A 17,091-nucleotide genomic window follows, 5' to 3' on the forward strand; every position below is an offset into this window, starting at 1 on the left:
TTGGGTGCCCAGATACAGCAAATCTGTAACAGAAAATACATCGGAGCCATCACACTTTATTAGAACATTAAAAACGGGGATATAAAAATATTCACAGATTGTCCAAGATCATAAAGCACGCCAAATAAATTCAGACCAATTAGCATTTGTCACCTCTCAACACCTTCACTATAGCCGTTTGGAGGGAGATTGGGACACAGTTGCTGTAATTCGCCCCAAGCTCAGTCGCCTTAAGCGTTTCATCGCTAACCGTTCTGCGTTCCACCATGCTTACTTTTCCGAACTTTGCGTCTGGATGCAGCCTTGCGCATTTCATGATGCTTCAATCACGTCATCAGAGGCAATCCTCATATCTACGAAGCTGGGTTTTAAAGCCCATAGTCTCTGAACGCTCCAGGCTATTAGCCCTTAAAAGTCCAGAAAATTGTGGCTTCATGTGTATTATTCTGTTATACTAGAAAAACATGAATTACTCCAATTTGTTACAAAATATCAAACTAAGCACCTATTATATACATAAGATATTACACATAAATCCTTAAGATATTAACCCTACTGGTGAATTATAACAACGGGACCCCTGATCAGTGCTGGGAGGAAGGGGGTACAAGTCACTTCCTCCAAGCCTACCAAAGAGCTGTGGGGGACAGAGGGGAGGACCAGAGAGGAGGAAGCCTGACGTCTGGACCCGACTCCCATCAGACCCAGTCAGATGCCACTGGTTCCCAGGAAAACCATCCTCCTGCATGTGTTATCTGTGTGTCAGTATGTCTATCTGTTTGTGCATCTGTGTCTGTATATGTATCTGTGTGTCAATGTCTGCCCCTGTGTGCCTTTGTGTGTCATTGTGTGTGATTCTGTATCTCTGTATCATTGGAGGAAAGACGAGACATGGGGGGATATGATAGAAACATTTAAATACATAAAGGGAATCAACACAGTAAAGGAGGAGACTATATTTAAAAGAAGAAAAACTACCACAACAAGAGGACATAGTCTTAAATTAGAGGGACAAAGGTTTAAAAATAATATCAGGAAGTATTACTTTACTGAGAGGGTAGTGGATGCATGGAATAGCCTTCCAGCTGAAGTGGTAGAGGTTAACACAGTAAAGGAGTTTAAGCATGCGTGGGATAGGCATAAGGCTATCCTAACTATAAGATAAGGCCAGGGACTAATGAAAGGATTTAGAAAATTGGGCAGACTAGATAGGAAGGAATGCATTTATCCATAATTATTATTATTGGATGTAATTCTCATTTAGTTGCTTACTGGAGGGAACTGATATTGTGTTACCTATACTGTAAAGCATGAGGTAGAAGCAAGAAGAAGATTATAAGCCAGCGCACAGGTCCACTGCCTCCCCACCACCAGACAACAGGAAGGTTTAGCTCTATCCTCAACCCTAGTGCAGCCAGAGGAAAACTTTAGGGCAGGAGAGGGAGGTTTTAAACATGGGAATAATATATGAATAAGTGTGTAACTGTGTGTAACTGTAAATGTCTCTGCATGTGGGTCTATATATCTGAGTGTGTGTGTGTGTGTGTGTGTGTGTAATTTGACTGTGTGTGATTGTGTTTCTATGTGAAACTCAGCCACGTTATTATTTATTTTATTTTATTTTAAATTCTTTATTTTTGCAGTGCAAAGAAAAACATACACGCTTATGGATATATGACTACAAAGATACTGCACTGTTTGTTTGTTTTTGGTAACATGCAAAGAAGGCACATATAAGAGTTAGAGATCACAATGACAGCAGACTAGAAATGTTAGGTGAGTAAGACATAACACGATAAGCATAGTCAATGGAAACACAGCACAGTATACTGGGAGAATGGGTAATAAAAATACAAAGAGAAATGGACAACGCTTTATGAGCAATAGACAATCAGCCAATTCCCCTTTAATTAACAACTTAACTCACAGAATACAATTCCAGCTTTAATGCAGAATTCAAGATCTACACGTTTCCCAGCACTGGCTGTTTGTGGGCTATTTCTTAAGCACAGTTTATTGCAATATATTGCAACAACTAAACAACAAAAACACTCACAAAAATAGCCAACTGTTGCAAACTATATAAAAGCCGCCCTGGGCTGTGTGCCCTGGAGACTGAATCACTGAGTGACCATGGATGGCTTTCTGAAGATTATCCTTACACTTGGGGTGAGCTCAGTGGTAACCGCTGCTTATCTACCCACAATTCCTGAGACTAATCAGAACATATCAGCCCTGGCAATAACCTGTACTGACTACTACAACAATGGATCCAGTGAGGACTCAATCTTCCAGCTAGATGGCACCGAACATGGGACATTAATAGTAAGTATCGTGACTGGTCTATAGTATACACTGCACCATACAATCTACTAATGCTGTAACAGAGACAAATAGAAAGAGACAGAGACAAAGACACACATACACAGACTAATAGAGAAACATATAGCAAGCACAGACAGAAAAATAAACATATACAAAAATAGTAACCAATAGCAAGGACAGGTAGAAAAGGCAATGACAGACAAAGACACAGATAGCGAGTACAGACATGTATGTAACTAGATAAACAGACAGATATAGAATGATAGATGCCGTGACAAAGTAAAATTCAGAGAGAATGAAACATAGAACATTTATATCCAATTATTGTATTTATTAGATACTTAGCAGGATATTTATCATTACACGTGACCTGCGTACTGAGCCTACTAGTCCAGATTCTTCATTTATTTATTGAATAGGACAAAGATCCGACCTTCCAACAGCTCACTTTCATAATAAAGGAGACACGGTGTAAGAAATCAGAGGAAAACATCAACAAGCCGTGTGCTTTCAAAGAGGACGGAGTAAGTTACCTGCTCTTATTATCAACACTAACTCTGTGTATTATAACATAACTATAACATGTAAAACACTGGGACTCTACGAAGGTGGAGGAAATATTAATGTAGATAAATTCACCATTTGGAGACAGAGTTAAAAAAATACAAAGCGAACACTGTTTATACAAATATACATTTTATTTTAAATATTTGAAAAACATAATAATAACAAAATGCACTTTAACCATAAAGTGAGGAGAATTAAATAACTAAATATGAGGGGAAAAAAACTGTCGCTTCCCTTTCACAATGCTCACTTATCCCTATATTAGATAAATACACATATGTGAAGTGTAAAAAATAAGATATTACAAGATACTCATTCCATCTGTTTTACATAGAACATTGAAATTATAAATAAAGTTATCAAGTTGTAGGTGATTTTCAACATTTTGTTCATTGTTGTCAATTGATGGATCCCATTTAAGTATATAAAAAAATATCACATTTAAAACTAAAACATACTTAAAGCAGATAAATACAAATATAGATAATTTGAACCTTGTATTTATGTTTGAATGATAGGTTTTCTATAATTATAAAAAGAGGTTGTTAAAAGGCATTCCCAAATACAAATATACAAAATATGAAACTCCCATTACTCCTGGGCAGCAGCAGTGACTATAGTGAATATCAGCCCCAATACCTACAATAAAAAAAACAAGAAAACAATTACTTGTGCTCTATCCAAATCCCTGCGCACATTTAAATAACTGGAGGTATTTCAGTATCACTCCAATGCCTACTAGAGTGTAAGCTCACCTGCCACATCAAGGAAAGGTATGTCCTACACTAGAAAACAGGGCAGAGGTATATGGGTCCTAAATAGGGACAGTTGGGAGGTATGATACTGTGTGATCTATCCCCAAGTGTTCATTGTAAATCAGGAGCTGGTATATGAGAGTAATAACATTTACTGTGTACAAACACGGCTACAGGAATAAAAGCAATGTAGCTTTAAATGGCGTTTTTTGGGGAGGTTTGTTTCTTAATGATATTTTTGAAATGTTGAGCCATGTTTTCTGAATGGATTCACTCATAACATTGATATTTCATTTGTCAACTGTCTCGTAATTCAATTTCTATGAGATTGTTTCTATATCTGTAATTTTCACCTAGTATATAAAGAAATAAAGTATAAAGTAAAAAAAAAAAAATAAGAAAAGGAATTGGAAATTGGCCTAGATAATAATTCTTGTTTTTGGGAAGAACATTGGTTTAAAAATAGAGTACAGAGAGTTGTCATAAATGGTACATTTTCAGGCTGGACAGAGGTGGCAAGTGGTGTCCCTCAGGGTTCTGTTTTGGGACCGCTTCTATTTAACATATTTATAAATGATCTTGAAAATAGGCATTGAAAGCCATGTATCAGTGTTTGCAGATGACACAAAACTTTGTAAAGTAATAAAATGTGAGCAGGATATTTCTTTGCTGCAGGGGGATTTGGATAGACTGGGGGACTGGGCACTCAAATGGCAGATGAAATTTAATGTAGAGAAATGCAAAGTTATGCACTTTGGCGTAATGAAGACAAAAGCAACTTACACCCATAACAACACACGAGAAGGATTTGGGAATTGTTATAGACAACAGACTATGCAACAATGTGCAATGTCAATCTGCAGTGGCTAGGGCCAGTAAGGTATTGTTATGTATAAAAAAAGGACTTTAATTCACGGGATGAGAATATCATTTTGCCTCTTTATAAATCACTGGTAAGACTACACCTTGAATACGCTGTGCAATTTTGGGCACCTGTTCTAAAGAAGGATATTATGGCACTAGAGAAAGTGCAGAGGCGGGCTGCAAAATTAATAAAAGGAATGGAACATATCAGCTATGAAGAAAGGTTAACAAATTGAAATATCTTTAGTTTAGAAAAACGGCGCCTGAGAGGGGATATGATAACATTATACAAATATATTCGGGTCCAATACAAACCATTTTCTGGAAATCTCTTCACAAACCAGACTTTACATAGGACACAAGGTCATGCATTTAGACTGGAGAAGAGAAGGTTTAGTCTAAGGCAAAGGAAAGGGTTTTTTTTTTTCACCATAGGAGCAATAAGGATGTGGAATTCCTGCCTGAAGAAGAGCCTGTACAGATCTTTAAACAGCAACTAGAAGCCTACTTGCAAAAAACAGAATATGCAAGGATATAATCTTTCAATGTAGGGTAATAGCTCCTTGATCCAAGGATAAATCTGGCTGCCTTTCTGGGGTCAAGCAGGATTTTTTTTCCTAGTTTGTTGCAAAATTAGTTTTATTCTGTCTTTTTTTAATCAACAGCAAAAAACAGATGTGAGGAAGGCTAAACTTGATGGACATGTGTCTCTTTTCAGGCTATATAACTATATAACTATGTAAAACATAACAGGAAACAAACTGTCCTAAATCATCCTATTGGGAAGCTCTTCATGTCTCAGTCCCTGCCCTGTCCTTGTATTTACTGTGTTATAACTGTGTCTCCAACATAGGTGGTAAAGCAGTGCACAGCATCCATTTTCCCTGGAGACGGAGACAGGAAAATTCTCGTTACCTGCGACACTTTGTATCAAAACGTAAGTTTCTCTGTTACATAAAGCGAAGTATAGTTAGGATGATTGATGCTTGGTTTAGTTAGGATGATTGATGCTTGGTTTAGTTAGGATGATTGATGCTTGGTTTAGTTAGGATGATTGATGCTTGGTTTAGTTAGGATGATTGGTGTTTGGTTTAGTTAGGATGATTGGTGTTTGGTTTAGTTAGGATGATTGGAGCTTGGTTTAGTTAGGATGATTGGTGTTTGGTTTAGTTAGGATGATTGGTGTTTGGTTTAGTTAGGATGATTGGTGCTTGGTTTAGTTAGGATGATTGATGCTTGGTTTAGTTAGGATGATTGGTGCTTGGTATAGTTAGGATGATTGGTGTTTGGTTTAGTTAGGATGATTGGTGTTTGATTTAGATAGGATGATTGGTGCTTGGTTTAGTTAGGATGATTGGTGTTTGGTTTAGTTAGGATGATTGGAGCTTAGTTTAGTTAGGATGATTGGTGTTTGGTTTAGATAGGATGATTGGTGCTTGGTTTAGATAGGATGATTGGTGTTTGGTTTAGATAGGATGATTGGTGTTTGGTTTAGATAGGATGATTGGTGTTTGGTTTAGATAGGATGATTGGTGTTTGGTTTAGATAGGATGATTGGTGTTTGGTTTAGATAGGATGATTGGTGCTTGGTTTAGTTAGGATGATTGGTGTTTGGTTTAGTTAGGATGATTGGTGTTTGGTTTAGTTAGGATGATTGGTGTTTGGTTTAGTTAGGATGATTGGTGTTTGGTTTAGTTAGGATGATTGGTGTTTGGTTTAGATAGGATGATTGGTGTTTGGTTTAGATAGGATGATTGGTGCTTGGTTTAGTTAGGATGATTGGTGTTTGGTTTAGTTAGGATGATTGGAGCTTAGTTTAGTTAGGATGATTGATGCTTGGTTTAGTTAGGATGATTGGTGCTTGGTTTAGTTAGGATGATTGGTGTTTGGTTTAGATAGGATGATTGGTGCTTGGTTTAGTTAGGATGATTGGTGTTTGGTTTAGTTAGGATGATTGGAGCTTAGTTTAGTTAGGATGATTGGTGTTTGGTTTAGATAGGATGATTGGTGCTTGGTTTAGATAGGATGATTGGTGTTTGGTTTAGATAGGATGATTGGTGTTTGGTTTAGATAGGATGATTGGTGTTTGGTTTAGATAGGATGATTGGTGCTTGGTTTAGTTAGGATGATTGGTGTTTGGTTTAGTTAGGATGATTGGAGCTTAGTTTAGTTAGGATGATTGATGCTTGGTTTAGTTAGGATGATTGGTGCTTGGTTTAGTTAGGATGATTGGTGTTTGGTTTAGATAGGATGATTGGTGCTTGGTTTAGATAGGATGATTGGTGTTTGGTTTAGATAGGATGATTGGTGTTTGGTTTAGATAGGATGATTGGTGTTTGGTTTAGATAGGATGATTGGTGCTTGGTTTAGTTAGGATGATTGGTGTTTGGTTTAGTTAGGATGATTGGAGCTTAGTTTAGTTAGGATGATTGATGCTTGGTTTAGTTAGGATGATTGGTGCTTGGTTTAGTTAGGATGATTGGTGTTTGGTTTAGTTAGGATGATTGGTGTTTGGTTTAGTTAGGATGATTGGTGTTTGGTTTAGTTAGGATGATTGGTGTTTGGTTTAGTTAGGATGATTGGTGTTTGGTTTAGTTAGGATGATTGGTGTTTGGTTTAGTTAGGATGATTGGTGTTTGGTTTAGTTAGGATGATTGGTGTTTGGTTTAGATAGGATGATTGGTGCTTGGTTTAGTTAGGATGATTGGTGTTTGGTTTAGTTAGGATGATTGGAGCTTAGTTTAGTTAGGATGATTGGTGTTTGGTTTAGATAGGATGATTGGTGCTTGGTTTAGATAGGATGATTGGTGTTTGGTTTAGATAGGATGATTGGTGTTTGGTTTAGATAGGATGATTGGTGTTTGGTTTAGATAGGATGATTGGTGTTTGGTTTAGATAGGATGATTGGTGTTTGGTTTAGATAGGATGATTGGTGTTTGGTTTAGATAGGATGATTGGTGCTTGGTTTAGTTAGGATGATTGGTGTTTGGTTTAGTTAGGATGATTGGTGTTTGGTTTAGTTAGGATGATTGGTGTTTGGTTTAGTTAGGATGATTGGTGTTTGGTTTAGTTAGGATGATTGGTGTTTGGTTTAGATAGGATGATTGGTGTTTGGTTTAGATAGGATGATTGGTGCTTGGTTTAGTTAGGATGATTGGTGTTTGGTTTAGTTAGGATGATTGGAGCTTAGTTTAGTTAGGATGATTGATGCTTGGTTTAGTTAGGATGATTGGTGCTTGGTTTAGTTAGGATGATTGGTGTTTGGTTTAGTTAGGATGATTGGTGTTTGGTTTAGTTAGGATGATTGGTGTTTGGTTTAGATAGGATGATTGGAGCTTAGTTTAGTTAGGATGATTGATGTTTGGTTTAGTTAGGATGATTGGAGCTTAGTTTAGTTAGGATGATTGGTGTTTGGTTTAGATAGGATGATTGGTGCTTGGTTTAGATAGGATGATTGGTGTTTGGTTTAGATAGGATGATTGGTGTTTGGTTTAGATAGGATGATTGGTGTTTGGTTTAGTTAGGATGATTGGAGCTTAGTTTAGTTAGGATGATTGATGCTTGGTTTAGTTAGGATGATTGGTGCTTGGTTTAGTTAGGATGATTGGTGTTTGGTTTAGATAGGATGATTGGTGCTTGGTTTAGTTAGGATGATTGGTGTTTGGTTTAGTTAGGATGATTGGAGCTTAGTTTAGTTAGGATGATTGGTGTTTGGTTTAGATAGGATGATTGGTGCTTGGTTTAGATAGGATGATTGGTGTTTGGTTTAGATAGGATGATTGTGTTTGGTTTAGATAGGATGATTGGTGTTTGGTTTAGATAGGATGATTGGTGCTTGGTTTAGTTAGGATGATTGGTGTTTGGTTTAGTTAGGATGATTGGAGCTTAGTTTAGTTAGGATGATTGATGCTTGGTTTAGTTAGGATGATTGGTGCTTGGTTTAGTTAGGATGATTGGTGTTTGGTTTAGATAGGATGATTGGTGCTTGGTTTAGATAGGATGATTGGTGTTTGGTTTAGATAGGATGATTGGTGTTTGGTTTAGATAGGATGATTGGTGTTTGGTTTAGATAGGATGATTGGTGCTTGGTTTAGTTAGGATGATTGGTGTTTGGTTTAGTTAGGATGATTGATGCTTGGTTTAGTTAGGATGATTGGTGCTTGGTTTAGTTAGGATGATTGGTGCTTGGTTTAGTTAGGATGATTGGTGTTTGGTTTAGTTAGGATGATTGGTGTTTGGTTTAGTTAGGATGATTGGTGTTTGGTTTAGTTAGGATGATTGGTGTTTGGTTTAGTTAGGATGATTGGTGTTTGGTTTAGTTAGGATGATTGGTGTTTGGTTTAGTTAGGATGATTGGTGTTTGGTTTAGTTAGGATGATTGGTGTTTGGTTTAGATAGGATGATTGGTGCTTGGTTTAGTTAGGATGATTGGTGTTTGGTTTAGTTAGGATGATTGGAGCTTAGTTTAGTTAGGATGATTGGTGTTTGGTTTAGATAGGATGATTGGTGCTTGGTTTAGATAGGATGATTGGTGTTTGGTTTAGATAGGATGATTGGTGTTTGGTTTAGATAGGATGATTGGTGTTTGGTTTAGATAGGATGATTGGTGTTTGGTTTAGATAGGATGATTGGTGTTTGGTTTAGATAGGATGATTGGTGCTTGGTTTAGTTAGGATGATTGGTGTTTGGTTTAGTTAGGATGATTGGTGTTTGGTTTAGTTAGGATGATTGGTGTTTGGTTTAGTTAGGATGATTGGTGTTTGGTTTAGTTAGGATGATTGGTGTTTGGTTTAGATAGGATGATTGGTGTTTGGTTTAGATAGGATGATTGGTGCTTGGTTTAGTTAGGATGATTGGTGTTTGGTTTAGTTAGGATGATTGGAGCTTAGTTTAGTTAGGATGATTGATGCTTGGTTTAGTTAGGATGATTGGTGCTTGGTTTAGTTAGGATGATTGGTGTTTGGTTTAGTTAGGATGATTGGTGTTTGGTTTAGTTAGGATGATTGGTGTTTGGTTTAGTTAGGATGATTGGTGTTTGGTTTAGATAGGATGATTGGAGCTTAGTTTAGTTAGGATGATTGATGTTTGGTTTAGTTAGGATGATTGGAGCTTAGTTTAGTTAGGATGATTGGTGTTTGGTTTAGATAGGATGATTGGTGCTTGGTTTAGATAGGATGATTGGTGTTTGGTTTAGATAGGATGATTGGTGTTTGGTTTAGATAGGATGATTGGTGTTTGGTTTAGATAGGATGATTGGTGCTTGGTTTAGTTAGGATGATTGGTGTTTGGTTTAGTTAGGATGATTGGAGCTTAGTTTAGTTAGGATGATTGATGCTTGGTTTAGTTAGGATGATTGGTGCTTGGTTTAGTTAGGATGATTGGTGTTTGGTTTAGTTAGGATGATTGGTGTTTGGTTTAGTTAGGATGATTGGTGTTTGGTTTAGTTAGGATGATTGGTGTTTGGTTTAGTTAGGATGATTGGTGTTTGGTTTAGTTAGGATGATTGGTGTTTGGTTTAGTTAGGATGATTGGTGTTTGGTTTAGTTAGGATGATTGGTGTTTGGTTTAGTTAGGATGATTGGAGCTTAGTTTAGTTAGGATGATTGGTGCTTGGTATAGTTAGGATGATTGGAGCTTGGTTTAGTTAGGATGATTGGAGCTTGGTTTAGTTAGGATGATTGGAGCTTGATTTATAGACTATACAATTTACATTATGGATACAATCTCATTTCTAAGGGTTTCCTTTACTTGTTTAATTGATTCTAATCTGGCAATATGTCTGTTCTTTCACCAGACATGGCCTGCAGGTTAGGACATCACCGGGAAGATTCTTAGTGCGGGGGACGGGGTTATGACTGAGCTTGAACCAGAAGGATAATTTATTGATTGAATGGTGATAATAGGCTGTTTAACAGTCGCAGGACATTTTCAGTAGCCGGGGAAGAACCAGATTGTATAAGAGTTATCTGTGATATCCTAGGTGAACTAATACATTGACGTACATCTGACGCAGGTATGGAGACAAAACCTCACTTGCTTTCACAAGTCATTGCTTGATACAAGGGGGATTTTACCTTCATCATCTGATCATAGCTCTGGCTTTGATTTTTTTTATTTTTTTATTTAAATCTACTTGTCCAAGGGACTAAAGCGATAGTCCAATCTACTTGTCCCGACACAAATTAATTTAAATTACAAATATTGGGGCCCCTGCCAAGAGCCCTGGATATTGACAGGGGTGTTTGTTAATTCTGAATTTTTACAAATGAATGTGTTCATTTTACCACAGTTTTCCCCTTTCTGTTTAAATTTACCCATACATTTTATGTATCATGTTTTCAAGGAAAAATTGGGCTCTCTTTTGATACCCTACATGTATACATAATGCAATATTAAATAACAGAAAAATACTAAAGAATGGGAATAAATTAAATAAACAAATAGTGGTTTTACATCTAATAATTTCTACACACCAAGTGCAAGTAAAGACAATTAATTAAATAGTTTCACTAATTAATCCTGTTTGTTAAAATGCCCAAACTAACTTTTAGAAGTTCTCTAACAAATACTGCAAGGAGTGAACTAAGGTTTTATAAATAAAACTTGGCAAGATTTGGCATGCAGAGATTACAGCTTTTATTGCAATCACAGAATCCAAAACTGCTAAACTAAAGTTTATATTTGTAGAAAATACATCCCTCGGGATATATAGGTAATGCCAAAGAGAACAAGCAGAGTAAGAGATCTAAAAGGTACCAGGTAGTAAGACACAGTCTTAAAAGTAGTAAAAATCCATCTTCCACTATTAGTAAAGTGCTTGTTGGGCAGAGCGCATTCAGACAGAGCTACCTTTGCTCTATAAATTATATCCTCAAAGACGACCACATAAAGATTCCTAGGTGGGGATTATACCACCCACGCTTGATACAGAGAGCGGTCAGTCTGCTCCATCTATTGTTAGTCTATGTCTACAATGTGCATGTTATACTCCCCACAATAGAGAACACTATTGGCCTTGTTCTTGTTATTTTACATGTTCCACTCCATCATCATTCTGCTGTGAACCATTACCTGAAGAATATCCTGCAAGTGGGGATATAATACCACTGCATGCTGTTTTATCCAGAGCTGGTTATAGCTTATTTATTATACTACTATATTGCACTATTGGTCTCCCCCTGTTTGTGTGGTTTTTTTTTAATATGCTGCTACTGAATGAAGTTGTCCAACAAGTCCATTTATGTATTTAAATGTTTCTATCATATCCCCCCTGCCTCCAAGCTATACATGTTAAGATCCTTTAACCTTTCCTTGTAACTTTTATCCTGCAATCCATGAACCAGTTTAGTAGCCCTTCTCTGAACTCTCTCTAAAGTATCAATATCCTTCTGAAGATACGGTCTCCAGTACTGCGTACAATACTCCAAGTGAGGTCTCACCAGTGTTCTGTACAATGGCATGAGCACTTCCCTCTTTCTACTGCTAATACCTCTCCCTATACAACCAAGCATTCTCCTAGCATTTCCTGCTGCTCTATTACATTGTCTGCCTACCTTTAAGTCATCAGAAATAATCACCCCTAAATCCCTTTCCTCAGATGTTGAGGTTAGGACTCTATCAAATATCCTATACCCTGCCCTTGGGTTTTTACGTCCAAGATGCATTATCTTGCACTTATCCACATTAAATGTCACTTGCCACAACTCTGACCATTTTTCTAGTTTACCTAAATCGTTTGCCATTTGGCTTATCCCTCCTGGAACATCAACCCTGTTACATATCTTAGTATCATCAGCAAAAAGACATACCTTACCATCAAGACCTTCTGCAATATCACTAATAAAAAATATTAAAGGGAATGGGTTCAAGTACAGATCCCTGAGGTACCCCAATGGTGACAAGCCCATGCTTTGAATATACTCCGTTGACTACAACCCTCTGTTGCCTGTCACTCAGCCACTGCCTTACCCATTCAACAACATTGGAATCCTGACTTAAAGATTGTAGTTTGTTGATAAGCCTTCTATGTGCAGTGTCAAAAGCCTTACTGAAATCTAGGCAAGCAATGTCTGCTGCACCAGCCTGATCTATTATTTTAGTTACACAATCAAAAAAATCAATAAGATTAGTTTGGCATGATCTCCCTGAAGTAAACCCATGTTGTCTCTGATCTTGAAATCCATGTGATTTTAGATGTTCAACAATCCTATCCTTTAACATGGTTTCCATCACTTTCCCCACTACTGAAGTAAGGCTTACTGGCCTATAGTTGCCCGACTCCTCCCTACTACCTTTCTTGTGAATGGGCACAACATTCGCTAACTTCCAATCTTCTGGGACTACTCCTGTTAACAATGATTGGTTAAATAAATCCATTAATGATTTTGCTAGTACACCACTAAGCTTTTTTAATAGCTTTGGGTGTATTCCATCAGGTCCCATTGACTTATTTGTCTTTATTTTTGACAGTTTAAATAGAACCTCTTCCTCTGTAAACTCACATGCAACAAGTAACTCATTTGTCTTTTTTTCCTAACTGAGGCCCCTTTCCTTCATTTTCATCTGTAAATACTGAACAAAAATATTCATTGAGGCAGTCAGCTAGACCTTTATCCTCTTCTACATACCTCCAGGTAGCAAAAGATACCTGAATATCTACAAAAACAGAAAATGCAACAGTGCAATACAGTATAAAGTGCAGCTATAGGTGCTGAACGGAGTTATACTCACAGAATGCAGACTGGTAAAATCACCTAGGGGTGTCTACCCTTAGAATGATTGGGGGCTATTTCAGTACGTTTTGCATTTTCTGCTTTTTTTTTTTAGATCTTTGTATGCTCCGTATTTGTTTGGTTGTATTGCTGTAAAAGGGATATTTTAGAGGAAGTTGTTCATACTTTAAATAAGATAAGTTGTTTTAACCACACAAAACACAGATTGGTGAGGGTGTGTTTTGTTGTGTTTTGTGTGCATATATATCAAAAGAAATCTGGGTGCCCTTGGTACCAGCAGTGATTAAACCCATGCTAGTGCATTTACTGCATCATGGTCTATGCCATCACTAGGTGTTAGAGCCCTGCACTACGTGATGGCATAGACCATCATGTGATCTTTAAGTGGTGAAATCTTAAAACTGCTTTAGCTCCACTATAGTCACTACATGTGTATGTGATGTGTGTCCATGTGGTGTGTGCTGGCTATATGTGATGTGTGTCCATGTGGTGTGTGCTGGTTATATGTGATGTGTGTCTGTGTGGTGTGTGCTGGCTATATGTGATGTGTGTCCATGTGGTATGTGCTGGCTGTGTGTGATGTGTGTCTGTGTGGTGTGTACTGGCTATATGTGATGTGTGTCTGTATGTGATGTGTGTCCATGTAGTGCGTGCTGGCTGTGTGTGATGTGTGTCTGTGTGGTGTGTGCTGGCTATATGTGATGTGTGTCCATGTGGTGTGTGCTGGCTGTGTGTGATGTGTGTCTGTGTGGTGTGTACTGGCTATGTGTGATGTGTGTCTGTGTGGTGTGTACTGTCTGTATGTGATGTGTGTCCATGTAGTGTGTGCTGGCTGTGTGTGATGTGTGTCTGTGTGGTGTGTGCTGGCTATATGTGATGTGTGTCCATGTGGTGTGTGCTGGCTATATGTGATGTGTGTCCATGTGGTGTGTGCTGGCTATATGTGATGTGTGTCCATGTGGTGTGTGCTGGCTATATGCGATGTGTGTCCATGCGGTGTGTGCTGGCTATATGTGATGTGTGTCCGTGTGGTGTGTGGTGTCTGTATGTGGTGTGTGTCCATGTGGTGTGTGCTGGCTGTGTGTGATGTGTGTCTGTGTGGTGTGTACTGTCTGTGTGTGATGTGTGTCTGTGTGGTGTGTACTGTCTGTGTGTGATGTGTGTCTGTGTGGTGTGTACTGTCTGTGTGTGATGTGTGTCCATGTGGTGTGTGCTGGCTGTGTGTGATGTGTGTCTGTGTGGTGTGTACTGTCTGTGTGTGATGTGTGTCTGTGTGGTGTGTACTGTCTGTGTGTGATGTGTGTCCATGTGGTGTGTGCTGGATGTGTGTGATGTTGCTCTGTTTCACCTCTCCCTCCTACTTAGCATTCTGTAGGGAGTGAGACTATGGTCGCTGGTAGTCCAGCAGGAGTCCTCAGTGAGTACCAGTGCCTGTTGGGAGTCCAGACCTGCCTTGAGATTGAAATTCCACATCCTGATAGAGTTTAAACGTTTGCTCACTGACAGAAAAAGGGAGGGAGGCGAAAGAAGAGGGAGAAGCTGGAGAGAGAGCGAGAGAGAGAGAGAATGGCAAGGAGATGAAGTTGTTTTGAGGGAAGATAAACTCTGTAATAAAAAAGAGAGAAAATAAAGAAATGAACAAAAATAAATGAAATGATGTTTAAACAGTAAGGATGAGATGAGAGTTAAGTAAATGTAATTGTGTAGAGTAAAGGTGTGATATAAGGGCCTATTCTGTATGACTCTGTTATCTAACGGAATAAGGTCCAACTAGGGCAATTCATGGGCAAAGAGCTGGGCTTGGAGTAATTACTAAATATCTGTGATTATTGCACTACATGTCGCTTATTATTGGACAATGCTTCAGGATGACATTGTTAACTGTGACCGATACTGTTTGATTTGGAATGGTGAATGTTTATATAATGTAATACATTTATTTATTTATTTGTTTTTGTTTTTTTCAGAGCACAAAGAAAAGAATTGCCAGAGCTACATGCAAATGTATATGTTGTTATCGCGACAGAAATAATAAGTGTCGCAAGAGATCAGGGTGTCTGGGTGTATCAAGTGCATTTTAAATGTGGAAAAATATACAAGAACATAATAAACTAAAAACACATAAAAAAGAGCCCCAAAAATATTACACTCCACTTAAAATCAATATTACTCAAACATCAAATCAGCTGCTCTACACGTTAAGATTATTCCCCAATTCTCAAAGAACAAAATACATACATATGCGAGTTAGCGCTTAGCGAATGGTCCCCTGAAGCAATTATCTGGGGCGACACTATTAATATTACAGTCCGTTATAGTGAGAGTTCAGAATACTTCATCCACCCTCTCAGTTGTGGTCTGTGTGTCAGGGGAGCCGGGTAATAAATATCCACAATTCCCAGTAGAGACTTAAGAAATTTCTGTAAGGACTTTATAGGTTTTTTTTAGCTCAGGACAGTCCCACCAGATATGTTTGTGTCACATCTCCAACACATTTGTGATGTATTGGAGTAAAGTTTGTGCAGTCTACCTGGAACTAGGTACCAGCATAAAGTTATTTTGTACTGAGTTTCTATTAGAATCATGCTGTGAACATTCTTCCTAACAATCACCAAACCCTTCAACCATTCCTCATATTGCAATTCAACATTCATCTCCTTTTCCCATCTAATCCATGGAGAAATGTTTTCTTGTAGTTGGAATAGGGTGAAAAAAATTGGAAACCCTAGAGGTGATCTTATGTTTGTGATGTTTATAAAAAAAAAAAAAATCGATTACAGGGTTATCCGTTTCAATGTTTTTTTTGTTTTGTTTTTTTTTAATCTAAGATATTTAAAAACTTCCCTGGACGATAAGTCAAAACTCGTCTGGAGCAAAGCAAAAGGTAACAAGAGCCCCTCTGGTGCTAGATCTTTTAGAGTTTTGATGCGCTTTTCTCTCCACCTTAACAAACTAATGTCACCTATATCTAGTTCAATAGTTTCTAATGGTATATTACGCAAGAGGGAATTTCATAAACCCAGCTCTGTAATCTTTAAATTATAAAAAATTGTGTAAATATCTCCAATTATCGGGTTATGTATAAAAAAGTTCTACTTCCTTTCTCCTTAGGGTCTATATTGGACCAGAGTAGACAAAGAGGTTCTAGTTTCCCTAAATCTTGTTTTTCAATCTCCAGCCAAATGGGTCTGGAGGTTGATATATTATTATTATTATTATTATTATTGCCATTTATATAGCGCCAACAGATTCCGTTGCGCTTTACAATATTTTGAGAGGGGGGGATGTAACAATAAATAAGACAATTACAAGAAAACTTACAGGAATAATAGGTTGAAGAGGACCCTGCTCAAATGAGCTTACAGTCTATAGGAGGTGGGGTATTAGAAACATTAGGATAGGAAATATCAAGTAGGAGTGAAGCAGAGCTGGAGGAGAGCTCAAGCATATTGTTTTTATACAAAGAAAATATGTTAGGAAATGATAACCCCGTCCATTTTTAAATCCCTAAATAAAGTATCTGAGGAAATTTTAGATTTCTTGGAAAGTTTACATTCCAGTATTCCAACAGTGATATCCTTGATTTCTTTATCTTGTCTAATCTGGTTAGCTAACGGTTCCATTGGCATGATATACAAGAGAGGAGCGAGAGGACAACCATGCCTGGTTCCGTTTCGAATTTCAAACCACTCTGACAGCATATTTCCCGTGATCCTAGCTGTGGGGCAAGTGTACAAAAGCATAACACTCTTCCTAAATGTGCCCTTGAAATGTGCCCTCCCAGAACCTCATCCAAAAAACGCCAGTTCACCGGGTCGAAAGCTTTTTGGGCATCGAGAGCCATCATG

At 37.8% G+C, this 17,091-nt stretch overlaps 1 protein-coding gene across 2 annotated transcripts in view; it reads left to right on the forward strand.

Moving 5' to 3' along the window:
* The first annotated feature begins 2,098 nt into the window (after positions 1–2,098).
* LOC134608186 (cathelicidin-related peptide Oh-Cath-like) overlaps positions 2,099–17,091 on the forward strand; it is a 65,168-nt gene continuing 50,175 nt past the window's right edge. For both annotated transcript variants that reach the window (XM_063450851.1, XM_063450850.1), the window contains exons 1-3: positions 2,099–2,325; positions 2,745–2,849; positions 5,365–5,448. In XM_063450851.1, coding sequence (XP_063306921.1) covers positions 2,134–2,325; positions 2,745–2,849; positions 5,365–5,448 — 381 coding nt within the window. In that variant the 5' untranslated portion in view covers positions 2,099–2,133. The remainder of the gene's footprint in view (positions 2,326–2,744; positions 2,850–5,364; positions 5,449–17,091) is intronic.

The sequence above is a fragment of the Pelobates fuscus genome, chromosome 4 (genome assembly GCF_036172605.1).
Source record: "Pelobates fuscus isolate aPelFus1 chromosome 4, aPelFus1.pri, whole genome shotgun sequence".
Taxonomy (NCBI): domain Eukaryota; kingdom Metazoa; phylum Chordata; class Amphibia; order Anura; family Pelobatidae; genus Pelobates; species Pelobates fuscus.